Source organism: Apiospora marii (genome assembly GCF_038362585.1).
Source record: "Apiospora marii strain CBS 49790 chromosome Unknown utg000009l_segment0_segment0, whole genome shotgun sequence".
Classification (NCBI taxonomy): Eukaryota; Fungi; Ascomycota; class Sordariomycetes; order Amphisphaeriales; family Apiosporaceae; genus Apiospora; species Apiospora marii.
The window spans coordinates 3,720,037-3,747,650 of NW_027117381.1; the positions used below are offsets into that span (position 1 = coordinate 3,720,037).

A 27,614-nucleotide genomic window follows, 5' to 3' on the forward strand; every position below is an offset into this window, starting at 1 on the left:
CAACGTTGGCATCACTGATGGGAAGCCGAGACGATGTCCCGAATACCGTTGATAAAGACATTATCACGAGGCCCGCGCTTCTCGCCGAGTATTCAATCGCGGCTGATTCATAAATAATGGTATAATTTGAAATGAAGCTGGAACATTACAAGTCATAACAAATACAGAGGTCGTAAAAAGCAGGCTTCCACATCTTGTAGTGTTTTCCCTGATACAGAAGGAGAGGCAGATGGCGCTATCGAGCTGCCAGAAAAGTGAACGTTGTGTTCGGGAGATCTTCCCTTGAGATACGCCGAAGGGATTAGACTGGAAACAAAATACTCGCTAAAGGCTGTCCAACTGATTGGCTGCAAAATGCTCAGCAAAATGCTCAATGGTGTGTTTGTCAAGTCCCTTACATCGGTTTACGAAGATGAGTTGCTGCCATAGATAAAAAAACGTATACTAGGATATCCTCGCTGTATTCTGGTCCTCTAGTAATCCAACCTAATATACCTAGCCACATGGCACTCAATGGATCCAATCACATGATTATGATGATGATCTGACGCGGCGCAGACACCCCTTGTTGAACCCCACACTCAAAATTCCTCCGGAATCCAAGGTAGGAAGGAGGTAGCGATAACCGTCTCCCTTGAGCTGGAAAGTACGCAAACCAGGGAGATCATCCGACGCGAGCAGTGAGTTTGAATCTCACATAAGCCCAAACAAAGTACGGTCAAAAAGCTTGACCCATGATCGGCAGGCCGACTTGGCAGTTATAAGAATTCCTCTCCCCGTTCTTCCTTACAAAACACGCTACTCGCAACTATCACCAACGGAATCACCACAATGACCAACATTGGCAACAATGGCGCAAGTGCCAAACGGCAGCGCACGCTGTTTCCACGCATGGTAGACCAAATCGCTAGCGCTGACCCGGACGCTGTCTACGGGATGTGGCCCGTCATCCCCACATCCTACGAAGCCGGCTTTCGGTCCGTGACCTACTCCCAGCTTGCCAACGTTGTCAATGGCCTTGCTTGGTGGCTGCTAAAGAGCCTGGGCCGTCCGGATCGGGACAATGAGTTTTTGGCCTATGTCGGGCCCAACGACGTGCGGATCCCGGCCCTGGGGCTCGCCACCGTCAAGGCGGGATATGCTGTGAGCAAATCTCTTTCTGACCCTGCCATTGCATTGAGAGAAATATGGGATATCCATTTGAAAGCAGAATCGGCTTGCTAAAAGGGGGAGGCGGCTAACCCTCCGCAGCTCTTTCTTACGTCGCCGCGGAACAGCGCCGAGGCGCACCGGTCTCTCTTCAAGTCCCTGCATTGCAAGTTTCTCCTGACACCGGCGCCAATACCACCAGCTGCGCAAACCATCTTGGAAGCCGTCGCACCGTGCCGCCTTGTTGTACCGGGTGTCGAGGAGCTCCTGCGGACAGTATCACCCCCGTATGATTACTTGAAGACTCTGGAGGAGGGCATGGAGGATCCTATCATGACCATGTAGGTGTTTACCCTTTTAATGGCCCCGTGGCCAACCCAATATACCATTTGAAACTGAATGTGTAAATCTCAGACACACCTCTGGCTCGACGGGAGTACCAAAGCCGTTGGTATGGACCCAGGAAACCGTTCTCAAACACCAGAATGCGTCCAGCTGCCCATCCCCAGAAGGCGTCCCTTCACTCGAGAGCGTCTATCTTAGCAAGCGGGTACTGGTAACATTACCGCCATTTCACGTATGACCTTAGCCTTTTCTCCATTATGTACTTGATCATGTATCTTACGACTCTCACTGCTTGCTGACATGACCCCATTTTTCAGGGCGCTGGATATGGTCAGAGTCTGCTGTATGCCGTCCCGTTCGGCAACACCGTCATTACACCGGCAGCCGCCGCCATCGTGACCGCGCAGGGCTTAGTCGAAGCCCTCGAGCAAACGCCGGCGGACATTGCCCTGCTCGTGCCCTCGGTCGTGGCGGAGCTGGCCCAGAACCCAGACTTGCTCCGCTACTGTGCCCAGCACCTCGAGCTGATCGTTTACATCGGAGGCGACCTCCCCCAGCAGGTCGGAGACATTGTCGCCGCCGAGATGCCGCTGCGGTGCCAATTCGGCGCGTCGGAAATCGGCATGCCGCCGCAGCTCATCCCGGCCGAGCTGGATCCCCGCAAGGACTGGAAGTACATCCGCTTCCACCCCTGCACCGGCGCGGTCTTCGACAAGGTCGGCGACAACCTCTACGAGCTGGTCATCCAGAGAAAGGAGGCCCTGGCCGGCACGCAGCCGACGTTCACCATCCGCGGCAAAGAAGACCTCCAAGAATACCGCACCCGCGACCTCTTCGCGCCCCACCCCGCCGTCCCCGACGTGTGGGCGTGGCAGGCCCGGGCGGACGACATCGTCGTCTTCCTCAACGGCGAGAAGACGAACCCGATCAGCATGGAGCACCACATCGTGACCCGGAACCCGGGTATCGTCAGCGGCGCCCTTGTGATCGGAACGCACCGCTTCCAGGCCGCGCTGCTCATCGAGCCGGCAACACCAATGCACACCAAGGCGGATCAGGCCGTCCTGATCGAGCACGTCTGGCCAAGTATCGAAGAAGCCAATCGTGTCGCGCCGGCACATGCGCGGGTCGAGAAGCCGCTCGTTTTCGTGACGGCTCCAGATCGGCCCTTGGTGCGCGCGGGCAAGGGTACGCTCCAGCGAGGCGCCAGCGTTGCGCTTTACGAGGCCGAGATCAACGTGCTCTATGGGAACGCAGATACGGGTGGTGATGGAGACGGCGTCAGCGAGGACGACGCACTAAGCATCGACGAGATACTCGGAGACGTGGATTTGGTCACCGACCGTATACGCGATGCTGTCCTCAAGGTGACCGATTGGCCCGCTTTGGACAACTCGGAGGGCTTCTTTGAGCGGGGAATGGATTCCCTGCAGGCGCTTCGACTGACCCGGGCGTTGCGGCGGAACTTCCATCGCCCCCATCTCGGGCTGTCTACCATCTATCAGAACTCGACCGCCGCGGAGCTTGCAACCGCACTCACCGCGGCTGAGTATGGTGCCAGAAGGGATGACAGGTATTTCATGGACCAGATGTTGTTGGAGTATCAGAAATTAATGCGCAGCATCTCCGTTCCCGAGCCATCTGCAGCCAACACCAAAGCAGGGGGACCTATCGATGTCGTCCTCACTGGATCGACAGGCACGCTGGGCACCATGATCCTGCGAGCCCTCCTTAACCGCAAAGGGATCGGTCACGTCTTCTGTCTCAACCGCGGTGCGGATGGCGGGCGGTCCGCACAAGACAAGAAATGGGCGGGGCTGGACGCCGATGCCAGCATGCTAGAAGAGGAAGCAGGGCGCGTCACTTTCTTGCATGCAGACCTGGCGCGACCCAAACTGGGGCTAGATCAGGCAAACTTCGAGATGCTGCAAGCACGCGTCGGACTCGTCATCCATAGCGCGTGGCTCGTCAACTTCAACCTGGCCCTGCCGGCTTTCGGCCCGCAACTGTCGGGCATGGTAAACCTCCTTTCCTTCGCCGCTACCATCACCCCTCGACCTGCGCAGGTCCTGTTCATATCCTCGATCGGGGCAGTGGCCGCGGCCAGTTCCGGACCGGCTCCGGAGTCCGTCGTTCGCTCGCTCGATACGGCGCATGCGAATGGGTACTCTCGTAGCAAGTTGTTGGCGGAGCAGTTGTGCGACATGGCGAATAAGCACCTGGGTACCCCTATCCGTATCGCGCGCGTGGGTCAGGTTGCCGGACCGGTCAAGCAGACTGGGAGAAACAGCACTATGATGTGGAGCCGCTCCGAGTGGCTGCCCAGCTTGGTAATCAGCTCGTTCCATCTCGGCTGCCTGCCTTCGGACCTCGGACCGCGTTTCTCGCGGGTCGACTGGATGCCGTCGGACTTAGCCGCGGAGGCTGTCGTAGATCTTGCAATTACAGACGCAGATCCAACCTCATCCTCAGCGGCGCCATCGACTTCGGAGAGGAGCGACGCAGGTTTCTTCAACCTCCGGAACCCCCACACGACGACGTGGGACCAACTCATCCCCGCGCTGCAAGACGCCGCTCGCCAGCGCCTTGGAAAGGAACTAGAAGTTGTATCGCCAGAGGTATGGCTCCAGCGACTGGAGCAAAGCGAATCAAACAAAGATGACGGCACGGAACATGGAAATGATGCCGACATGGCGAGTAACCCGGCGATCAAGTTGTTCGCATTCTACCGTGATGGCCTGTGGGCAGACGGGCCTGCCGCCGAGCCTATGGCTGTAGAGCGTAGCGTTGGGGCTAGTGCGACTCTTCGCGAGATGCCCGCCGTTCAGGCTGATTGGATGCGCAGATGGGTGGAAGATTGGTTGGGTGAATCAAAATGAAGCGGTGTCCGGGTTGCTGGCTGGACATGGGACTTACACGAGGATCAAGAAATCTGCGCGGGTGTGAATGGGGGTACAGTTGCTCGCGGCCTCTCTAGGGGTCTGTTAGCAGAGGAGTTATGTATCTGCCATGAAAAGGAACTTAGATGGAATCGAATCTTCCGAACCTCTGTCAAGGGTTCATTACGTGCAGTGCCTATCTTCCTTGTTATGACAAGGTGTATCAATCTATCCAATTCCCCGCTAGAGATCCGACCGTATGATGTGAACCCAACCCAGCGCTAACCAGCTTCCACCCCAACCCCAACTCCGACCAACCCCCGATAAAACGGAAAACTACCAAAAGTGCACATGCCACCACAGCACCGCAGCCTTCCACACCAGCCCCCGCAGCGTCCGGGGCTCCGGGTTGTCGAGCAGGTAGTCCTCGAAGCGCTCGTCGGTCCAGAAGCGGCGGACCTGCTCCGGGCTCGGGTGCCCCGTCGTCTCCGTGTTGATGTAGCCGACCTTGATGAGCAGGTCCTTGAACGTCATGGTGAAGCCCAGCGGCTCCCCGCCCGACGCCGCGTGCTCCCGGTTGCGCCGCTTGTACGTCGTGGCCAGCGTCTTGAGGGTCACGGGGCCGCCCTCGGCGTCGTCGATCATGGCTTCGAGCACTGTGGCGGGAGAGCAAGTGAAGAAAGGTTAGCATAGCGATCGGCAATGAATGGGCGATAGGAGGGGCGATTGATCAATTGGTCTGCACGAGGGGCTAGCTTACTCTTGGGCTGCATGCTGAAGTTGTCGCCTTGGCGGAAGTCGAGACGGGTCAGGGAGGTGTCGTGCTCCAAGACGTTATGCATTCGGCTGTCGCTGAGGTCAAAAGTGCCATCTTCGCGGAGCACTGGCTTCATTTGCTCGGCTAGTGCGTGTGCGACGGTGCCAGTCATGTGGACTGCCTCCATCAATGCTGCCTCAAGCATGGGCAGCGTGATGTTCTTGCCATCGCGAGGTCTGAATTGATGATGAGAGAGGTCAATCGAAACGTTCTGCAGTAGCGGACTCGCATGGTGGTGGTGCACTTACAGGTACCCCTGGTTGGCGAGCGCATTCAGACCGGGACATGGCGCCCGCAGGGTGATGTCCAGCCGGTGGTACGAGTGGTCCTCCTTCGCGATCCTCCGTCGCTCTATATCCCTCTCCTTGGTGTCGAAGTTGAAGATCGACTTGATGGCGCTGAAAATGGTGAAGTACATGATGGGCTGCGTGCGTAGCGTTTTTGGTGGCCGACCTCTGCTGGCTTCGTCGTCAAGCTAGCGAAACTTTCGTCCGCACGTAATATGTATATGACGGACAGGACCCCTTCCCTTTCCTGTCTTCGATGAGAGAGGGTGTGAGGGGAGCCTGCTTACATCATACCTATCACATTAGCAGTGCGGCTGGCAATATTGGCTGGCTGAAACACGGGTTGGTTGGTCGGATCACGAGTCTTGGAAGTGCAGTCAGCTTATGGCTGAGTCACCCTGGTCCGCCTGCGCCCGTGAGACGAGACACACGCGGCGTTCGCTGTACGACCGTATAACATCCCGCGAGACCTACATGAACGGCTCCGACAATTGAGCCCCCCTCTCCTGGTATTGGGCAGCCAGAAATGCCGGTCAAAGCTGACCGCTGGGAGATTGTGTGGCGTTGGACGGGCGGGGGGGATCAGCCCTATCAATCCCGCCCTTCTTCAGCGCAAAACGGCCTGCCTGCCTCGAGTCTCACCCATCCACGTCGCCCCGGACAGGGTATAAGTTGCACAGCACCGCAGCACCGCAGCAATGCCGTCAGCTTCCGATGCATCATATGCATCATCCCCGTCAGCCATTATTCTTGGCGGACCATCCATACGAGGAACTGGTTTTTTGGCTTGTGATCGAAGCCATTGCCCTTGCTTATATGGTAGCCTGATCTGCGCTGGAAGGTAGGTATTGACATGAACCAACAGTCAGTTGTTCATTAAACAGACAGACATCATGATGGACTCATCATCGCCGAAGAGCAAGTCCACCATGAGCGAGCCCAAGAAGAAGTTTCAGCCGTCCCTGATCGAGAGGGCGGCCGTCTCGTCCTTCGAGTTCCTCAACCGGTTCGTGCCGTGGTACAAGCTGCCCGGCTTCCTCGGTGCCTTCAACCTGGCCTTCCTGCGCATCTCGCTGCGCACCTACAACCTGCACGACGGCTACGCCGACCCGGCGGCCCAGGGGCAGTACGGCGACGCCCTCGAGGACGAGCGGTTTCGGAACGCGCGCAACTCGGACGGCAAGTACAACTCGCTCGAGCTGCCCCTGATGGGCTGCGCCGGCATGCGCTTCGGCCGCAACTTCCCCCGCGAGAGCTGCCCCAAGCCGTCCGAGGAGGAGCTCTGGACGCCCAACCCCCGCGCCATCAGCGAGAAGTTCATGGTGCGGAAGCCTGGTGGCTTCAAGCCGGCCACGACGCTCAATCTGCTGGCGGCGGCTTGGATTCAGTTCCAGACCCACGATTGGTTCAATCACGAGAATGCAAGTCTCTCGACATACTCTCGACCGAAAGAACCACGAAACTGACCTACGATAATATAGGACGAGGAGAACTTCAACATCCCGCTTCCCGAGGGCGACAAGTGGTCGGGCAAAACGATGCAGCTGCCCAAGACCAAGCCCGACGCCACGCTGGACCCGTCGGACGTCCAGTGCCCGGGGTACAAGAACGTCAACACGTCGTGGTGGGACGGGTCGCAGATCTACGGGTCGAGCGAGGCCGTCACGCAGTCGCTGCGCACGAAGCTGCCCGACGGCAAGCTGACGCTGCACGACAACGGCACGGGCGCCTTCATCCCGCGCGATGCCGACGGCAACCCCCTCACCGGCTTCCACAACAACTGGTGGGTCGGCATGGAGATGCTGCACACGCTCTTCGCGCTCGAGCACAATGCGCTGTGCGACATGCTGCGGCAGGCTTACCCCAACATGACTGGGTAGGTACTTACGCTCTCCTTCTTCGTGCCCGCCTGTCTTCTCATGATCAATATAGCATGAACTATTGAGCTGACACGATGAATACAGAGACCAAATCTTCGACAAGGCCCGGCTTGTCAATTGCGCCTTGATGGCCAAGATCCACACGGTGGAATGGACGCCGGCCATCCTGGCCCATCCCGCGTTGGAGATCGGCATGAACGCCAACTGGTGGGGCATCGTCGGCGAGAATCTCACCAAGCTGGTCGGCCGCATCTCCAAGACGAGCGAGATCATCTCGGGTATCCCCGGCTCCGGAGTCGACCATGACGGTGTCCCTTACAGTCTGACTGAGGAGTTCGTCTCGGTGTACCGCATGCATTCTCTCATTCCTGGTGAGCAATTACCCCTTTCACATCCACCCTTCTTTTTCCTTGCTCCCTCCCGTTCTGGTCTTCATCCCCTGTAAGACTAACAGCAACTTCATCTAGACGACATCGCCTTCTTCGACGCCAAGCAGGGCAAGCACCAGACCACGACCCCCATCGGCGACCTGACCTTCAAGGGGGCGCAGACGCCCCTCGACAACGGCCTGTCATTCGGCGACCTGTTCTACACCTTCGGCATCAACTACCCGGGCGCCATCACCAACAACAACTACCCGGACTTCCTGCGCGATTTCACCGACCCGGACGGCATCCGCCGCGACATGGGCACCGTCGACCTGCTGCGCGACCGCGAGCGCGGGGTCCCGCGCTACTGCGAGTTCCGCCGCCTGCTGCGCCTGAGCGTGCCGACCACCTTCGAGGAGATCACCGGCCACCAAAACCCGACCCTGGCCAAAGAGCTGTCCGAGGCCTACGGCGGCGACGTGAACCAAGTCGACGCCCTGGTCGGCTCGCACAGCGAGCCCGTGATCCCCGGCTTCGGGTTCAGCGAGACGGCGTTCCGCGTGTTTATCTTGATGGCGTCGCGGCGGCTCAAGAGCGACCGCTTCATCGCGGGGCAGTGGAACCCGGAGACGTACACGCCCGAGGGCTTCCGCTGGGTGCAGCACACGACCATGAAGGACGTGCTGGTGCGGCACTTTCCCGAGCTGGGGCCGACCCTAGCAAAAAGCAAGAATGCGTTTGCGCCTTGGGTGCAGATGGAGGAGTCGCGGAGGTATACGGGGAAGGAGACGAATGCGCCGCCGGCTGAGTAAGCTAGGAGCGGGTAATGTGTAAGCTTGTTCTTGGGGAGGGGAATGTATTGGTAAATTGCAATGGGCTGCGTCGTTCTTGACGGGAGGATTTCTCTCTGGATTTGGTTTTCCGTTGGGTATGTAGGTACATGTATCTATGGCGTATGTGCGCCGTGGCGGCGTGGTTCTTTTCGATCTGATGCCCTAAAACCAAAACTCTAGCCGACGTTTGGGTACGCCCCCTGTCTGCGTGATTGGTCTTACCGCACTGCTGTGCCGCACTAACATTGCTTCGGTCGTCTGTCGAACTTTGGGTGTTTTGGCGGTTCCTGAAACTTCTCAATCTTTTGCCCACCACCAACATCTTGTACCCCAGGCCGATCGTTATGTATTGCGCGATGCCTTCATATCAAGCGTGTCGACCCTGGTGGAATCCGGTCACATGATGTATCGCATCTTTTGCCGCCGATACTGCCTCCGGAGGAATTTCGAAACGGTGTTTGCTGTTTGTTTGCCTCACGCTTTAGCGGATGGATTTGGTTCGCTTGATGATGCTTCTTCCCAGTACGTTGCCGATTAGCCAACTGCCCTGTCCATTCCTGCACCCAGCCAAAGCACCTTCCGCTGTGACGTCTTCATGTTCAGCGCGAGGACCCCGTCCGACAAACACGAGTCTTCATAAACACGCAGCGCTCCTGCTCGACCCGTGCTGCGTCGCCGTGCCCGTTCCATGTCCCTGGGGAAGCGCTGTTGTCCCGCCCCCTGCCGTCTACACGGAAACAGCTGGACCAACGTGTCGTACAGGATTGATACACCGGAAGCTTCCCCGATCGACGAGGCCGAGGTTGCGACATTAGGACTGGGGTGGCGTATATGTCAATGCCAGCAAACACATTTCAGAACGGGAACGGACGAAGACACATCCGATGACCAGCGTTTCCGTCCAAACGCTCGCAAACTACAAGTGCAGCGTGTGTGGCACGAGCTGTTAGCGGGTGTCTAAGAGATTCGGTGGCGTTTTGTCCAGCCGCCGCCTGCCGGCAGGCAGCGAGGAGCGCCATGGGATATTTGGTGCTTTGGGCAGAGAGGCTGGTAAGCGCCCGCATCAATAGCAGAGTCAGCACCTTGAGCCATGGAATGGCGACTAGAAACGAGACGCGGCAGAAATGTGAACAACAGACACAATAAGTCAAATTGAGCATATGGGCGGTCGTCATCAGCCCCCTTGCATCGCTTTCCGGGGACGTGCAGGAGTCCAAGCAAGCAAGTGACCTGGTATTCCTTCCCCGCATCAGATCTGATAGATCCGATAAACCAAGTCTATATATACAGTATTACTCGGGGTATGCCATATATATTATCAGGTATGACTATCTAGAGTGTCGTGAATGCTCCAGGCACGATGCCCCTGTGGAACTGTGATTTCCAAGGTTGCCGCAGGCCTGCACTTCAGGGTCATGGGGACTGCCTGCTCTGCGACAGGCACCTCTGCCGTCACCACCTGAAGGCCGACTGGCATGATTGCCCAGATCCAGAGGTAAGAGATTCTGTACCCCTACCCGACCAATAATGACATCCTCGTCTCTAAACCATCGACTTACGATGCGATTGCTAGCTCAATTGGGACGAATACACCACCCAGTACGTAAACGCCGAAGCCCGCCGCCTCTTGCACCTTTCCAATTGCATCAACGGGCCGAAGTTACTGGAGCGGGCATCGCTCCTACGGAATGGCACCCCCTGCACGGCGGACCTGTCTCCGAAAGCGCTGGCCGCCATGATGGGCGGGCAAAACTGCCACGCCGTCCTCGAGTTCGAGGACGGGGTGAAATGGATCGCCCGCTTCCGGCCCGAGCAGGTGACGTCGCCCCCGCCCGCGGTGCGCGACTACATCCTGCGGAGCGAGGTGGCCACCATGCTGTTTCTACAAGAGCGCTGCCCCGGCGTGCCTTCGCCCGAGGTCTACGACTGGGCCTGCGAGGCGGATCCCGAGAACGAGATCGGGTTGGGGTACATCCTGATGCAGAAGATGGAGGGGAAGGTGTTGAAGTGGGAGACCGCCACCCGCGAGCAGCGAGATAAGGTCTTAGGACAATTGGTCGATATCTACCTTGAGCTGGAGAGGCATCCGTTTACGTCCATGGGGTCGTTGACTTTGGAGTCCAGTCACAACAGTGATCGCCACACTGTCCAAATGGGTGCTTTGGCGACACCCGCCCTGTTCGGTCGAAGAACGGGAAAGCCGCCAGGACCCTTCAAGACAGCCTGCCAAGGGGCCCGCGCAATCAACGAGGCCATCCTCTCTATGATAGCGGCCGGAGAGATCGGCGCCCTGGACCCGGTCGACAGCTACCTCATGCACCGCTTCTGGGCCGACCTCAGCGACCGGTACTGGGACGAGCCACATGATGATGATGGCACCACCACTGATGATGATACCGACGGTGACGACCACAACAACGACAACAACGACACCCCCTTCTTCTACCTAAAACACCCCGACGACAAAGGCGACCACCTCCTCGTCAACGACGCCTACGACATCGTCGCCCTAATCGACTGGGAAGACGCCCGCACCGTCCCCAAGGAAGAAGCCTTCGCCTCGCCCTCCTTCACCTGGCCCGTCGCCGCCTTCCACGCCGGCGCCGCGGACCTGGCCGCCGCCGAGGTGCGGCTGGCGCGCCTGTACGACGCGCGCGACCGGCCCGACCTCACGCGCTGCGTGCTCGACGGGCGGCGGGTCCAGCGGCTGGCCTTCGCCGTGGATAATCTCAACAGCGGCGCCAGGGACGCGCGGGCGCTGTTTAGGGGTTGGCGGTTGGCGTTCGACGAGGGGGAGGAGGGGGAGGATTTGGGGTGGGATGATTGGCGGGATGGGGCGTTGGAGAGGTATGGGGAGGATGGGGTTTTGCAGGATTTGCTTCGGGGGTAGTCACAGTCAGGGGGTAGACCATGGAAGGTGGGATGTCTTCTACTTACGGGATGATAGCTGTTGCGAAAGCCAACGTGTTGTGAGACCTGTATTACGGTTGTTCTAGATACTTCCTGGTCGACCGCTCCGTGGAGTCTAGGAGACGATCGATACGGTGTCATCATCGGCCTCTGGGCCTTTCGCATCAATATTGTGGACGGATGACGACTTCAAGCAGTTGGAAGACCCTCAAGGTTGACCTTAGAGAAAATGGCAGCTCCAATGATGTGTCTCTGCCTTCCTCATTCACGAATCAGGGGCAGATCTTGCCGCCCGTGGTAGTCAAAGTAAACTGTAAGTCAGTCAAGAACTATGCAGGAATGCTTTCTTCATGTCACGTAGACCGGTCCCAGGAACATGACGGGGTGCTGTTATGGTTTGGAAAGCTTTGCTCGCTGATGGGATTAAGCTTCTAGCGTCGTGTTGTTGGGACGGCTTCTTCCTGAAGGCCACACACTAGAAACAGATTTCACACTGGCGCGATAACTTCTACCCCTTGTAACATTCTTACAATATCGAAATATCGCACGCTAGAATACGGGACTCGGATATCAGATTCCTCGCGTTGAGATATCAATTATCACCTTCATAATCAGGTAGTGTTGGCAGGTACATCCATATACCCTGCCCTGCCTTCTTCTACCTAGTCCACGGCTACTCGGATTGACTGCAGGAGCACTATTGAAGACATGCATCGAATGATAGCGACCGCGGGCAGGAAGAGGAAGGTACAGATCTACCGAGGCATCAAGCCACTTCGTGTTGAGGACTCTATCGCAGACTCCAGCCCATGGCGTGCGCGACCGTATTATCGTCGCATGCTCTGTAGGATTATGAACATGAAGAGTCAGCAACGTCGTCTGCCCAATGACACCTGCCATGGAGCCAGGTCCTACCGCCTTAGAGAAGGGCCGAGATACCATGAGCTTGTTGACCCGAGCTGGAACCTCCTTGACACTGGTAGGTTCCCTTAGGCGAGGACACCCACCACCACCGCCACCATCTCCCCTCCATCAGAACATGAATATGCGACCGAATGCCCCCACTCCCTTCCCTCACCGGTCTAGGGGGCAAGCTCTCCAGCTAGCCTCGGACGTGACGAAGTTTCGGCATCCGTGTCTGCCTGGCAACCTACCAACAGGCCTACTACCCTACCCACCTACTCAACCATAGTCCCTGCTAGTGGAAGACAAGCGAGACAAAGGAAGATGATATGAGCGTATCAATGCCGTCGAGCAGGCCTGCCCCTATGGAGCGGCCCGTATTGCGCCTGCCGTAAGTCTAGTCCAACGCGGAGAAAGGTATCCATCGCATCGTATCCCAACAAGAGCGGGGAGAGATGAGAGGCAAAGCCATGACACCAGGGGTGTTCATTGCCCCCCTCTCTTGTAACTTACATGTAAAGGATAAGAAGAAGAGAATATAGGTTAACAAGGTGGTGTAATCACATGCTTACCGGCGAACAAGAGCTAAAAGCGACATCTGTTTGCTTTTCTTTCCCCCCCGGAGAGAGAGTCCCCGGTACACATGTGCCACTAGAGAATGTAGTTTGATCACATTCCTCTCTCGATGGGAGATAAGAAATGGGATGTAAAAGAAGAGAGAAAGAAAGACTTTCTTTCGTATGCGAGTAGATCTTCATTCTCGAAGCCCAATCAATACGAAGAGATATGGCACAGGCACAGGCACAGGCCAGGCAGCCAGCCAGCCGACAACGGGCAGCGCGAGAATGAAGTAGCTTACAGCAGCACCATGCGTGCCTTCGGTGAGTCAAACCTGCTGCATGTGGTGTGGTACAGCGGCCAGTGACCAGTTAGCTGGAAACCGTTACGTCCCCCAGTCTGTACAACTAAACCCGCCAAGGCCCGACGATACCATCACCGCCGCCGCCGCCGAGGTAAGACGAAACCGAGCAGACCACAGGCCTCTACGCTAGCTAGCTAGTAGCTATCTAAATACGGCAAGTATTACATCACACACGGGGTTCAGCATCGTTGACGTCGTTGACGTCGTTGACGTACATCGTCGTCGTTCGGTAGCACCGTACAGACCTGTCAACAACATATCACAAACCCTTTTCCCTGTCTCGCCCTGACCGAAAAAGAAGGTGCCAAGGCAGGTGAGGCGAGAAGGGAAGACAAAGGGACTGGGGTTGTGTGTGTGTGTGTGCCACGGAAGGGAGGGTGGCACAGCAGGCGAGAAAAAAAGGCAAGGGAGGACGGACGGGAGCAACATCAGGGTTTGCTTGCGGCAAAGCGCGGCTGTCGGAGGAGGGGCGGGCAGCCACCAGCAACCATTCCGCGAATGCATTCCGCGAAATCCTGCCTGCGGCCTGCCCGTGCATTCTGTGACCAGCGGCCGTATTTGCCTTGTCAAATACCTATGTTGCGCTGATACGGGGAATATTGTTTTATATGTGGGATATATGTGTGCTTTCAGCTGGCTTGGTTCGACGTGCCGACGGCACATACACGGACTAGAGACCATTGCAGCACTGATCTGCAAAGGCGTCCAGGGGGTGCGGGCATAAGGAGGAGAAGGTGTGTGTGGTGAAGGGGGGGGAGAAGAAAGAGGAAAAGGAAGCATGGGTGCTATTAATGGTGGCAGGTGGCCAAACCCGACCAATGCAAGACCGCTGATCATCGACTGCATCTCGTCTGTAACCTGTTCCACCCCTTGGGGTTCCATTGCACCACCGGGGGCGAGCGGCTTCTCTCCGCCGACAGGGAGGGCGCGATAGCCCAGAGACACTCCGCGCGCGCATCGCATCCCTTCCACGTTACTCGGGGTCTGCTTACCCACAAATTTCGCATGGATTTGGCCTTTCTAGAGCAGCCGAAATGAAGGTATGGATGCGGCCGAGGTCCATGATTTTCCACGGCCCGGAAGCGAGTGCAACCTTATTCAAACCAATGGGCCAAGGGACTCCTCGAGCGGGAGGGTCCTATTGGTCCCTTGTATGTATGTGCGCTTGGAAGTATCTACACTATTGGCGGCTAATAGACACTGCTAGTCTGCTGTTGTTTGCCCGGCCTCGCGTCGCATGAGTTGTGTCGGTAGTGGGCGTCGTCATTGAGTGCTTGGCGTGTTTGCTGCAGGCCGTTCGTTCTTTGGCGGGCGAATCAGAAACCCTCCGGGCGTTTCTGTAATGGCGGTGGTGAGGCGATATTGAGGCCATTCCGATGCGATGTTTTCTCGTTCTTCGTTGGGCGCGTGTTTTGGTCAACATGACAGGTCAAAAAACCGCTGTCCTCGGTGCGCAGCCCTCTGTCATACTGCATACAGTAGCTTCAGTAGACTTCAGTAAGTAGCTTTGGGTTCAGGTGTGAGTGAGGGAATGACATCTGGCGGGCTTATGCTCGTGTCCAGTTCAGGGAGGTGTTACAATCTGGTCAGCGGGAGTGACTTGCATCACTGACTGCGACTGTTGGCTGCTGGTACTGGGGACTGGCCATGTTGGGAACCGGCTTGCGTAACACGGATCGTGCTTATTGCTGTCATTACCCGTCGTGTCGGGCCGGCCGTTGTCAAGTGATCTTCGTGCTCCGGGTCGCCCTTGGTAGGGGTGTTGGGGGCGGTTTTTTGCACATGCTATGTATGCTTCCTGTCGGAACTAGGGCCGGCTCTCGCGTGTGGAAAATCAATGCCAAATCCCACCGAATCCCACCGTCACCCACAAGGAGTACGACCGACGGACATTGAACGACATGAAGGCTGGAGCCAAGCTCCAGTGTCAGACCAACATGCAATTTCGGAGCAGATACTGGCGGGCTGTCCGTTCGCACACCTATGTATTGCCTAGCTCTGCCCGCCCCCCATGGGTGTAAGCTTGAGGCAGAAAGGCTCTTGCTTCTGTCTGGTACAGCTGCCGGCCAATCGCACAATCAAGGTGATACGTGACAGCTCGCACAGCAGGCTGGCTGCAAAATGGCTTATGCAGGCTGCGGTGACGAGTATGCACGGCAACGACAAGCAGCGTTGGAGGCTTGGAAAGGCTTGGAGCCCATGCTTGATACTAAGAAACCCGCGATGGCCAGGCGGGGTTTGAAACATGAGGGGATCCCGTCCAATGGATATGTAAATCGTCAATAAAACTGAACCAGTTGCAAGACTATCAAGGCAGGGATCCTTTTTATGGGGGATGGAAGGGGCATTGAAGGGGGGTTACCTGCAGCGACCAATCTTAGCCACGGATCTTCCGATTTGGTGCAGGTTCTCTTTATAAACCCGGGGCGCCCTGATATCATATTATTGGCCCGCTGGGATGCAGTTGGCAGTTGCTGGTGGTAAGGTGGTAATAGTATGCGCCATGTTGCAGTCGGCCCTACGTTGGCGCAGCAGGCTATAGAGTTGTTGTCGTGTGCTCACAGAAGGCTTGCAAGGCATGGAACTTTCTGAAATGGCCGGGCTGGGACTACCTGACTCATGAATCCCTGGAGATGACAAAAGCGCCGAGTCACCAATGTATAGGTATGGATCGTGCCAAGGGCAGTAAAGGGGACCGCAAACAGAATTTGGCTGTCAAACCGTCGCCATGATACCATTTTAACCGGGGTTAGATTGGAGACGAGCGGAGCAGTACGGATATATCCTCTGCGGATTTGTAGGCCATGAGTGCTGTGCCGCGCTGCGGTGGATGCACGTGTTGATGGCCTCATGGCAGTCCGATTCTTTCTCCCTCTGCCTCGAGGTGATTCCGCTACATGGCTGCCGCAGGCGAATGGGGGATATAATAACCACAGCCGCCGATTAGTGGCCGTAAGAAGGATTGGCTCGGGTCCCCTGTCATATCGGCCGGGTTCCTACCCATGGAGGGACTTGTCGCTGCCCCTGCGTAAGTAACGATATGCGATGCTGGTGATGGCAAGGTGTCGCGGTGTAAGTGGCCAATTGAGGGCTCAGCTCCACCCAAACGGACCACGGTGTCGACGGGCGTACGTACCGGAGTACTTAGATTGTGATAATGTGTACTGCATGTTTGGCTGGGACTGCTCGGAACCTTGGTAGATATTGGTGATGAATCATGTTTGATCGCTGTGGGCGGACTGTGTAATACATAAATTGTGCGTCTGTGTTGGCAAACATGAGGTTGTAAGTGAAGGTACGCAGCGTGAGCAAGTGTGTACCTTCCTTCCCCAATTGATATTGGGCTGTGAGGCTAGGCGGGGGTTGAAAGCCAGGCGGCTTAGTTGGGCGGGCGGGGTTTTACAGGTACTGAAGCCACTGACTTCAATTGAAGTCGACTTCCAATGCAACCACAACCACTGCTCTGCCCCCCGCGGGATTTGAGCATGCACCGGTATTCTGGACGCCGATCTCGACCAGATGTATGTCAAGATGTGAGGAGGGCAGCTGTTAGTAATCCGGAGATTTGAACATATGCACTCTTAGCGTATTGCCATGTACATGAAGGGAAAGGTATAAAGGGAATGCCCGCAAGGCTCGCCTTGTGCTATATCGGGGCCGGGCGTCGTCGGGACATTCGACATAACCTATCTGGACTGAACTTACGACAGTCGTTCGTCGGAGTCGCCCAGGCCCAGCGGTTTCCTTGGTACAGCGGGACACTGCTCGATGCTAGCCTGTTGGCTGCACCTGCTGTCTGTCCACCCGCCGCGCGAGTTTGAGCCGGTACTGGCTTGCTGGTGGATTTGAGGATCATATATCTCTTGGCGTCAGCGCACGCGTCCCTCATCTACATGGGAAGTGTCTCGGAAGGCCGAGCCAGACAGCCGTTTGCCAGCGAGAATCCCATCAAGACTACTGAATCACAGGTTCATAGCGTTCACGAATCAAGGGCGGGTCCTTGTTTGGTAGCGATCGAATGGGGCTTCACTAGCTACTAGTCCGGCTCGCTAGGACTTACTTGTTGGTGACCTAGACGTGGGCGGTGCCACTTAAATCCGCCAACGTCATGATCCGTCATGAACGACGGGAACCCTGAGCCTCCATAGGCAGAAGATTGGAGGAATGGTGTTGTTTATCTGTGTATACGTGGTGAGTCTGGTCCAGTGCATTGCAGTGCAGTGCAGTCCTGACCATCAATCAGCGGTCTGGTAGGTAGGTAAACCCAAGACAGACGAAGGAGAGGAGCCACGGAGCAAGCCCCGGACCCTGGCGAGCCAGCCTGGGCTGGGAGGGGGTATGGTACCGGTATGCTATCGTTGGGCAACCCAAGGTATGGCAAAGATAGGTAGGAGGATTGGAACCCCGTCACTCGAGATCATGCTGAGCTCGGTTGCAATTGCATCGGGGCAAAGACTTCTCATGTCCAGTTTCAAGGCTGCGCTTGTGGTTTGCGGCATTCCCGTGTCGCAAAGCGGCATGCGAAGTTGGGTCGGTGTCTGCAGGCGGTGCGAGTTGCCGACGCCTGTGCGACTTGCTAAGAAAGACCGCGGTTGCTCGACGACTTTGACCAATGTTTGCGCGGGTGGGGCCTGTGTTACAGGCTTATACTCGTATGCGCTCTGGCGTTCCTCCCGCCCGCCAGTACTTTGGAATTGATTTGGCCAAATCAATCAATTGACATCAGCCATGAATGTACCTACGTTTGCCTGTCTGTCTCATCACCTGCAACCCGTGGGAGGCAAATGTCTTCTACCACCTTCGACTTTCAATTCCATAAAGCCCAATGTACATGCATGTATCGCGCTGTAGTCTCTGAAGTACCGCAAACCCCGAGGGCAAGTCCCCTCTTCTGCCTCTAGCAGCCGGGACTACTGCCTCCCCCATGAAACCGGGCTGGGTAGTCCAAGTCTGTGCATTTGTCTTCCCGCAACTTTGTTTCCTTTTTAACGTTGCTTTTTCGCTTTTGGATTTACCGCACTGACTTCCATGCCGATCACAACCAGCCTATCGGGCCAGCGACAAATCTTTTTATGCCATGCTCTATGTCAAAATATCGATACGTTGCGTCAAAGTAAGCGTATAGACGTAGGACAAGCCAAGATACGGATGGAATGGCGGTAGGTCAGCAATACCAGTCAAGGTGAGCCAAAGCGACCTTCGGTATGAACCAACCCTAGCAAGGTACATACCCTAACCCAGCACTGCATGTGTCGTCTGCGGTCAGCATCAGCGCACAAGGGTATCGAGCCAGGGTAGTTCTGGGTAATTCTCGAGTGGGTCGAGGCCGATGATATGTGTCTGTATCTCTCAACCTGCCTAGCGACATGGGTGCGCAAAATGTCTACATGATGTAGTTCCACAAGACCAGGGGGCAAAGAGGGTAAAGAGGGTAAGTTGATATAACACGGTGCCAGCCAGACCAGGCCAGACCGGACCAGAGTAATTGGTCCGGCCCCCAAGCCGCATGCTACATGACGCTCTCCTGCTCTCCGTCTCACGACCACAACGCCTGAATCTCACGAGCTTGTTGGCTGTCACCAGCTCCTTCTTCTTCTTCAAGCCCGATACAAACCAGCGCCTCCCATGCTGGCGTCCCGTCTATTCACGACGTTAGCCAGCGCTGGGCTTTGCTAGCCTTGAAGATCTGCAGACCCCTTCTCCTCTCCTGAGCCGCCCTCGTGTGTGGTGTTGTCCGTCTACGTGGGTTGTTCGCTCTATCGCAGTAGTATATACCTATGCCCTAAGGTATGTATTATGCGGGTCGCATGTGTACATATCTTGGCCAGCTTGACCTTGTCCAACACCTAGCACGTTGCCAAGCGAGGCGCCAATGATGCTTTGTCAGAAGAACAGGGGTCTTTCCACTCGGTTGGAGAAGTCGAAAGACGTTGCATTCTCAAGGATTGGTCTCGACTACCTACATCGAGGGCCGGAGTAGCATCACCGATCATTGAGCAACCTTGCGATCGCTTCCTGCCATCCCATCCCATCCTTTATTCCCCGCTATCGTACCTACACTGGAGGGTCCGCCATCAGTACAGCACGCACGACACGGCCAACAGCACGGTCGGCAGACTGGCTGGTGCTGGACGGCTCCTCGCCGGCACTTCAATACCGAGCGACTCCATTTCTATGTTGCCTGCCAGTCCAATCTGGTCCATTCCCACTTTCAAGAGGGAAAGGGAAACTGCGCGGCCTTTTTGCTGTTCTTGTCAATCGGTGACATTGTACGATAGAGAGGCACAGCATGGCAGGGGATTGTCCCTAGCGCTACGCTATTGGAGTTGCAGGCAGGTGTCGAATTAGTGTTGTAGTTCGTGAAGTTGACCCAGTCATCTCGTACAGAGACCCAGACTAACAAGTAGGTATGTACTTCTTACATGATCAAAGTGCCCTTGATGACTACACTTAGCTGGGTACCCAACCAACTAAACCCCAAATTGATCAATCCGGACCAAGGCTAATACTCGCAACGATTTGATATACGGCAAGTATAAATATATATGAATGCAATGCGTTCTATTATGGGATAATGCGAGCGAGACTGTCTTACTGGATGGCGAAAAGAAACCTGCTTGTGCTCGTAGGTCGCTGCATCACCTCCAGCTACTTACTACCTACAGTACATGGCCATCGAATGGTCAGTCAGTGGATTTGCCGAACTCAGCATGCTGGAGATTCGCCGGCTCACATATCCCAAGGTTACATACAGTACCGCAGAGTACATGCGTTTTGGCCGCGTTCAGGTTTTATCCCGACTGAGATGTATATATCCAAATCCCTCTTGTATTTCTATAGATGCCGGGATGCAATCTGTGGGCTCTCTCTCCCAGTCAGTCAGTCCCCTGCCTGCTGCTCCAGTCCCTGCTCCAGTCCCTGGCCCCAAAAGGCTCCCGTCCTGCCCGTCCTGCCCGTCTTTTTCCCATGCACCCAACCTTGTCCATGCACTCAATACTGGCTACTACCGTAATTGCTGCAGCTGCACATCTGCACTCGATGCTCCTGTACAGTAAGAGGTGAATAATATCCTCGAGGGCGAAACGAACAGCTAGCTACATACGAGGCCTGTCTTGTTTATCACCCGTCTTTTATTGTACGGGCGTCCCCAGCCTGTCGACCCCGATTCTCGTCTTACAAAGTTTCGACTCTTTTCCTCCTTCTAGAAAACCCCCCTTGCTGCCCTCCCGATATCCCGTCTTCTCTTACATCCATCCATCGCCGACTCCTGGCCCAGCCCGGGTTGTTATTTCTGTCTATTTGTTTGTTGGCCATTTTCTTGGTGGATTGATTGCTGCCCCCCAGGAGACACTCCGAAAACCATCAGGTCATCCAAATCCATTCACCACCAGACACACCACGTTAGCTTGCTCAAGTCGGGTGGCCCCATGCCCTACGACTGACTAGCTCCTTCAGCTGCTGCACCTCCGACTTGAATCGTTTTTTGGGCCCAAGTTTTAGGTCCGACACATCGAGAAGTGGCATTGGGCAGAGACGGAGAAAGAGAGAGAGAGCCAGAGAGAGAAAGGTCGATTCCCGTACCCGCACCCCAACCCAATCGACAATCGAGCCGATCCCACGACAAACCTTAAGGGCCACAGTTACTACATGACCACGATATCCCGACTCGGGATTCCCACTTGCTTCCTCTAGGCTCAGGCATGTTCCAGCCCATGCCTACGCCGTATGCTGCTCCGTACCCGTCGTTCGCGGCCTACGAGGTAGCCAACGCGCAGATTCCCGAGTACTCTTTTGCACCCACCCCGCTGGGTCAATCTTTTGCGGGCGGCAGCAGCAGTAGCAGCTGCGGCGGCAATGGGCACATCAGCCATCACGCCAATGACGGCGGCAGTGGCGGAGCTGTTGCTAACGCCAGCGTCCATGCTAACAACAATCACCACCACCACCTAAATCACCACCTAAACCACCCGGGCCTGAGCCCAATTGCCGCCGACCCCGTCACCTCGCCATTATTCCATGATTTACCTCCACTAACACTCCGACAACACCACGACCACCACCACCACCGCCTTAGCCCCAGCAGCAACAAAAGTGCACCCTCTGCAGCGGCGGCTGCTGCACATCACCATCGCCTTCAAAACTCCCGCTCCCGACGCCAGACCGCCCGACCAAGCAAAAACCACCGTCATTATTCGCGCTACCACAACCACCACATCAAGATGGAACCCCAAACCGACGTCGCCGACCAGGAACTGGCCGCCAGCAAATACCAGCCCAACCTCGAGGTGAGCAACTGGAAGGCGCACACCACTTACTACCAGTGGCTCTTTCCTTTTCAATCTTGTGCCACCACGTCTTATCTCGCACCTATCAGCCGTGTTGGAGGCTGAATGGTTTCCCCTCATATATTTATTTGCGCATCATGTTACTCTGTTTGCACTCTTCGGGTGGTACGTTTCTAACATCATGGCCAGGGCCCTTTCGTCGGCGAGAAAGTCCCCAGTCAAGCGATAACGGAAGAGTACGCCAAGGCAGATCCCACATTTGTCGCCAAAACATTGGTAAGTTTATTCTGAGGTGAGGAAGGGATGGAGTTTGTTTGTGTGTGTGTTTGTGTGCCGGCGGCAGTGACGACGATGGCCATGCTACTTTCTGCCTGAAGCAATCGTAGCTCCTTCCCCGCCGGAAAAACACCACCAACAGCTCCATTCCTCGATATGCACATTCTATTTTTTGACAAGACGGTTCGATTGACCAGGTTCACAGGCATTACCCCAGACTTACTCCCACTACCGCCCGATCCAAGGCGACGGTAATTGTGGCTGGCGAGGTGAGTTTGCAACTTTACGCTTCTTGGATTCTGTTGCATATCCCACCCTGTACCCCGCAATTCCTTCAGACCGAGCCGAATGTCGGGGGTCCTCATGAGCTCCATGATCCCGTCTTCCTCACCCCCCTTTTCCATTGTTCACTCTCTAACTCAGGCGGCCTCCTACGTACGTGCACAACTGCTGGGAACTCTGATACTGATTTACCCTTGGGACAAACAGCCATCGGCTTCGGCTATCTCGAGTCACTGATACGATGTGGGGGCGTCAATCAGCTTCAGGCCGAGCTCGCCAGATTGCGGGCCTTGAACGACTACCTGGAGACCGCAGGAGGATATACTCCGTTGGTCACGGAGGACTTCACTGATGTCACGTTCGAGCTCATGACGGACCTTACCCAGGTCATGACCAGCGGCGCGGATCCGATGCCAGTGCTCATGGAGAAGTTCAATGACGAGATGACGTCGGCTGCCATCATCTACCACCTGCGACTCCTTGCCGCTTCATGGTTGAAGGGCAACTTTGCCGAATACGAAGCTTTCATTCCAGGCGATGTTAACAGTTATTGCGACGAATGGATATTGCCCGTAAATCGCGAGATTGATCACCTTGGCCTGGTGCTGCTGTTCAAGGTACTCCTGAACCCTGCCAACATGGTACTCGAGATTGCCTATCTCGATCGTAGTGATGGGGACCAGGTCAACGTCCACAGGATGCCAGATGAGGCCAATGGGAAGGATGCGGCCTCTGTCGAGCCGATGATCCAGCTTCTCTATCGACCGGGGCATTACGACATCCTCTATCGCAATGGTGGTGCGGCCATCCCAACATCGCCCATCCCTACTGGGCCTACGTCGGTGCAAGTCAATCGTGTGACTTCGCTTTCTCATCAGCATGACATCCGGCAGAGCAGCGTCTCTTCGCTGCAGGACTTTACGACCCTCGACATGACGGCTCTAGCAATGATTCCGGCTATGGGCCCATCCAGCATCTCGCCTCTCGGCTCACCACCTACCGACTGTTCTCCGATTGCGGATGCATACACCCCTCCTCCCATGTCCCCTTGGATCGCCTCGCCTTACTCAGACGGGCTGCCCCCGACGCAGATGGTTTCACAGCAGCAGCCATCGCCCCCGCAGCACCAGGACGTAGCACCGCTTATTTCGCCGCTTAACTCGCTGCGGTTCAGCAAATACAACTATCCCCTTCCAGGCCTGGGTGAATCGCCCACCAGCAGCTCGCCGACGACCACGGTCGAGCCCACATTCACGACAAGCATGTTCAAGAACAGCCACTTTAACACGGCTCACTACAACAACCCTCACTTCCAGCCCGAGGAATACAAGCCCGAGAACGACGAGGATCTTCAGCCAACGAGCAGTAACAGCAGTCGCAACGGCGGCCGCAAACGAAGTCACTAAAGAAGCATTTACGTCATGATTTAAGACGAAAAGGGATTTGCCAAGAAAGGGAAATGGTGTTGGCGGCGAGCTTTGATGTTTTTCTTTTTTCGTGCTTTCATTTTCCTTGGTTCTCGCTTCATCCACATTCATGGCATGGTGTCAAAAGGCGGAGGCAGTAATTCAATTTGATAACCCCATAGGCGTTCTTTTGCTTCTTTCGAATCTCTCATGTCATCATCATGTCCTTTTCCCGCAGAGTTTGGTACACGGAGTATCATACGACGCTGTGCTGTTTTGGGGTCGCCCCTTTTTATTTCGGATGCCTGGAATCAATCGACCAGTTGGAGCGACTCGGAGTAACCGCAAGATGGGGCTGGCTTTCACGTCAGGTGCTTTCTGGGGTGCATTCGGCATTTGCTGCTTCGGTGTTTCATTCCCCGTCTCGATCGCTACTGTACGAATGAGCCGCGCGCGAAAGGTGTGAGCAAGAATGGGACAGCAGCATTCATCATCATGGCAAACGGAGTGTGGTTAGAAGGAAGCAGGCAGAACACCGATCGAGACCACTTGAGGCAAAGAGACGGATGGAGGTGGTGGATGGAGACGCCCGTCCAAGTCAGATTTTAATATCTTACTTTCCACACTCTGGTCCCGGCTCCGAAACGGGGAAGCCAGAAAGAGGGTGTGGAAAGGAAAAGGGGGAAAGATCGAGACCTCGAGGGAAAGAGGCCGTATGCGGTAAAGCGGCAGAGGCAGCAAGCCCATTGACATGAGCAAAACCCATCAAATAATCTAAGAATGGAAAAACGAATCAATCCCTACCTAACCTACCTATCTGAAAGTGTCCCTAACCTACCTGTCTAAAAACAGGCATCTCTGGCAAACTTACAACAACGCCAATGGAACGCGAATGGAAGCACATGAATGACACAGGGCGCGGCCCGAAAATCTCACTTGCATCTGTACGGTTTCTTTGGCGGTGGTGATGACACTACAGCGAAGCGGTGGTACATCACGAGAAGGTCACGGGATCCGTATTTTCGGCCAACTACAGAGATCTGGTGGGACGTAATAGTGAGGCAAATGCCGAGGCGTGATTTTTTCTTACTACTATGTCTTGGCCCAAAAATAAAGATATGCCGTAAAATAAGAAAATACCTGGTTCTGCATCTTATCTCTCGACATTCCCTGCTTCTCCACTCCCCCTTCTCGATCTGGGTTGGTCTTCCAGGTAAGGCAAAATCGGCCGATATGCACGGGGGACAGAAGGAAAGAGAAGCAGGAAAGAAGGAAGGAAGGAAGGAAAGAAGTGCCAGGCCTACATACATGGTTGTTGTCAGCAAAGGAAGCAGATTGGAAAGCAACTATGGTTTGATCAGCCGGCGGGCGGCGGCTACATGGGGTACATGAAGATCCTGCACTCCAAGGTCGATCTACGGAGAACAGAACTGAGGGTGTGTATGGTTTTTGTTCTGGAAGGGGTGTGTGGGTGTTGAGGTGTCCAGGGTTCGTGCAATGACGAAGACACGTCAATCAATCAATCAGCATGGAATACCCTTGGGGGCGAGAATGGAATAGCGATGTGCTGTATCACGAACGGAAATAAACATCTGGGCAAGAGGTCGGTTAAGCTGTACTTTTTGTTCGTCAGTTCGACCAGAGGAGTGTCGCATCCAACAGCCCTTTTCTCTGGTCGAGTTGATTAATTGCTTTCCATGTCTAGTGGTGTCGCATTCTCTAGGAGCCAAGAGGCATGTCCCTCCTCTCCATTCTACCGGAGGAATGGAGCCTGCTTTTCTGCTCCTATTGCTCCGTGCTTGCAGCTCAAAAATGATACAGGTCATATTATGCGACCGCTCGTTGTCGCAACCCTCGCAAAAGGCCTTCTTTCTCTCTGCAGCATGCAAACCAACAGCAGCCACACGAAGACCGCAAAACACCACCTGGACTAGCTGCGTCTAGCATATGTCGCTTCCTTGCCTTCTTCGCTGTCGTTTATGCGTGGCGTGGGCCAGACAATATATAGAAACAGCGATATGATATATACATGCCCGGTTCGCGGCCCTGCGCGGCGGACTCGCGCCCCGCCCTTCCCCATGCGTGGTCGCTCCCCTTGGAGCTTAAGGCAATTCCGAGGACCGGCGCGGCTGCAAGGTGTCGTGGCCCAAATGTCCCTATCCCTATGCATATTCATATCCCTGCGCTCCCTGCTGTATATTTGCGCCTACATATGCCGGGCGCATGAATCCACTGTGAAGCCGAATACGCACACTGCATGCATAATGGCAAACGTGAAATAACATGCGGGCATGTGTAAAGCAAGCACTGCGCGACCACGCGTAGACCCGCACGTGAACCTTGGCAAACATCGCACTTGGGCGCAATGGAGCTGACAATTCGTGCGGAGATGGGCCATGTGTTTACTCTCGTGTGATGCGATGCGACGCTGCGGCTGCCGTCGGGCACATATGCAGTATTCTTATGGTGTTGGCGTACACCAGCCCAGCCTTGGCCCGAGTAGCCAGACGGGAGCTACAGCAGGCAGCGGCAGCAGCAAACAACGCTGACAAGAGTTCTGGGCGTAAGGCTGGGAGCAGCAACTGGGAGCTAGCTTCCTGGGTACGGTACCGTCTCGCCCGTTGTGCATGTAGGAGATAACTTGTTTCTTCTATAAGCCGTCTCGACGGGCAAGGTGCCCAAGACGCGCTTCCGTAGGGCCGTGGTGTACTGCTCCTTTTCCGGGAGGTCGATCGTATGCTCCCATCCTTTCCCGAGCACATCTTCGATAGTGACATCATCCACGAGGTCATCTCTCATCTTCGTCGTCGAGGCGCTGCTGTCCGCCTCATCTAAAACAGCCGCGCCTTCGCCTTCGCCTTCGCCGTCAGGTTGCATCCGCAGCGCCCGCGCAAAGAACTCGGGCCAGGCCCGGAGCATCTGCGTCTCGAGCACGGGCGCCTCGGGCCGCTTCTTCTGGCCCTTCCAGTGGTCCCCCAGCAGCGGCTGCGGGGCCAGGGCCCGGATCCAGCGCACCTGCTGCATGTACTCAAGCAGCTCGTACGCCAGGCTCGTCACGCGCTTGCCCTCCAGCCCGCAGGCCACAATGCGCTCCCAGGGGTTGTAGGCCCGCACCCCGCGAACCGGCATGCTGCAGTTGACGGCGACGCCGAGCCCCGTGACGTGGCGGCGCAGGTGCACGCCCAGCGCCGCGATCTTGCGCTCCTCGCCCTCGGGCCCCGGGTGCCCGTCGGCTTCGTCGTCGCCGTCCACCCAGTGCCGCCGCACCCAAACCCCCGGGTTCTCCGTGGTGAAGCCTTGGACTTGCTTCTGGCGCACCGCGTCGGGCGGGAAGGACGGCAGGGACGCTGAGGCGGCTTCGGCGATCGAGGCGATGGTCGTCTTCTCGAGCAGGCAGGCGTAGTCGCGCACGCTGAAGTGGCGGTGCAGGGGCGACTTGAGGTCCAGCACCGGCCAGAAGACGACTTGGCCGGGGCCGTGGTAGGTGGTCAAGCCGCCGCGCGGGGCGTTGTGGATCGCCGGGTAAAAGCAGGCGTGGTTGTGACCATGGTCTGCCGTCCGCCCTTCGGAGATTTGATTCGCCTCATCGCCGATATTGAGCCTCTTGTGTGTCTTGTAATGCTTATGCCAGTAGATGTCGAGTCGCCCTTGGAGGAGCGCGGCCTCGTCAGGGCTGAGAGGGGTGGTCTGGCGGCGGCCGAGGGTATAAGTCGGGGCGGGGGTGAAGGAGAGAATTGTCGGAGGCGGCGGAGGTGGCAGAGGTCGTGCGTCGCCCTCAGTAGCGGCGGCGGCGACGGCTGCCTTGTAGTCGAGCAGGCGTTGCTGTAGTTTGGACTGGATGGCGACGGCGAGTGCGTAACTCGGAAGGCGATTCGTGAAGCCGGGGATGTGGATGTGCTGAAGCCGAAGAGGCTTGGAGGCGGCTGGACGACTCATGATGGAAGTGAAGGAGGGCTGGTCAACTTAGTGGCCCAGACTGCTGTTGTGAAACAAGCCGCTTGCAATACTAGGCAATGCAAAATCATAAAGAGGAAGTGGGAGCAGTCAATCGCATCGTGAATGAACGACATCT

The 27,614-nt window shown here is 56.1% G+C and overlaps 6 protein-coding genes across 6 annotated transcripts; 4 read left to right on the forward strand and 2 right to left on the reverse strand.

Annotated features, from left to right (window-relative positions):
- Positions 1–831: 831 nt before the first annotated feature.
- On the forward strand, positions 832–4,373 carry PG985_012725 (NRPS-like enzyme; the record flags this gene model as incomplete). Its single annotated transcript, XM_066832491.1, has 4 exons — positions 832–1,143; positions 1,234–1,490; positions 1,564–1,726; positions 1,812–4,373. The coding sequence occupies 4 exons, from the start codon at positions 832–834 to the stop codon at positions 4,371–4,373; spliced, it is 3,294 nt and encodes a 1,097-aa protein (XP_066680541.1).
- A 336-nt stretch (positions 4,374–4,709) lies between these two features.
- Positions 4,710–5,608, reverse strand: PG985_012726 (Cloroperoxidase; the record flags this gene model as incomplete). The annotated part of the gene is made up of 3 exons (XM_066832492.1): positions 4,710–5,029; positions 5,134–5,366; positions 5,439–5,608. 3 exons carry the CDS (start codon positions 5,606–5,608, stop codon positions 4,710–4,712), a joined length of 723 nt encoding a protein of 240 aa, XP_066680542.1.
- A 798-nt stretch (positions 5,609–6,406) lies between these two features.
- On the forward strand, positions 6,407–8,537 carry PG985_012727 (uncharacterized protein; the record flags this gene model as incomplete). Its single annotated transcript, XM_066832493.1, has 4 exons — positions 6,407–6,898; positions 6,959–7,353; positions 7,442–7,728; positions 7,825–8,537. The coding sequence occupies 4 exons, from the start codon at positions 6,407–6,409 to the stop codon at positions 8,535–8,537; spliced, it is 1,887 nt and encodes a 628-aa protein (XP_066680543.1).
- Positions 8,538–9,918: 1,381 nt separating this feature from the next.
- PG985_012728 (uncharacterized protein) lies at positions 9,919–11,448 on the forward strand (the record flags this gene model as incomplete). Its single annotated transcript, XM_066832494.1, has 2 exons — positions 9,919–10,053; positions 10,132–11,448. 2 exons carry the CDS (start codon positions 9,919–9,921, stop codon positions 11,446–11,448), a joined length of 1,452 nt encoding a protein of 483 aa, XP_066680544.1.
- A 9,545-nt stretch (positions 11,449–20,993) lies between these two features.
- PG985_012729 (peptidase C65 Otubain) lies at positions 20,994–23,542 on the forward strand (the record flags this gene model as incomplete). The annotated part of the gene is made up of 4 exons (XM_066832495.1): positions 20,994–21,578; positions 21,768–21,854; positions 22,060–22,123; positions 22,344–23,542. 4 exons carry the CDS (start codon positions 20,994–20,996, stop codon positions 23,540–23,542), a joined length of 1,935 nt encoding a protein of 644 aa, XP_066680545.1.
- A 2,589-nt stretch (positions 23,543–26,131) lies between these two features.
- Positions 26,132–27,478, reverse strand: PG985_012730 (octanoyltransferase; the record flags this gene model as incomplete). The annotated part of the gene is made up of 1 exon (XM_066832496.1): positions 26,132–27,478. The coding sequence occupies one exon, from the start codon at positions 27,476–27,478 to the stop codon at positions 26,132–26,134; it is 1,347 nt and encodes a 448-aa protein (XP_066680546.1).
- Positions 27,479–27,614: the final 136 nt, after the last annotated feature.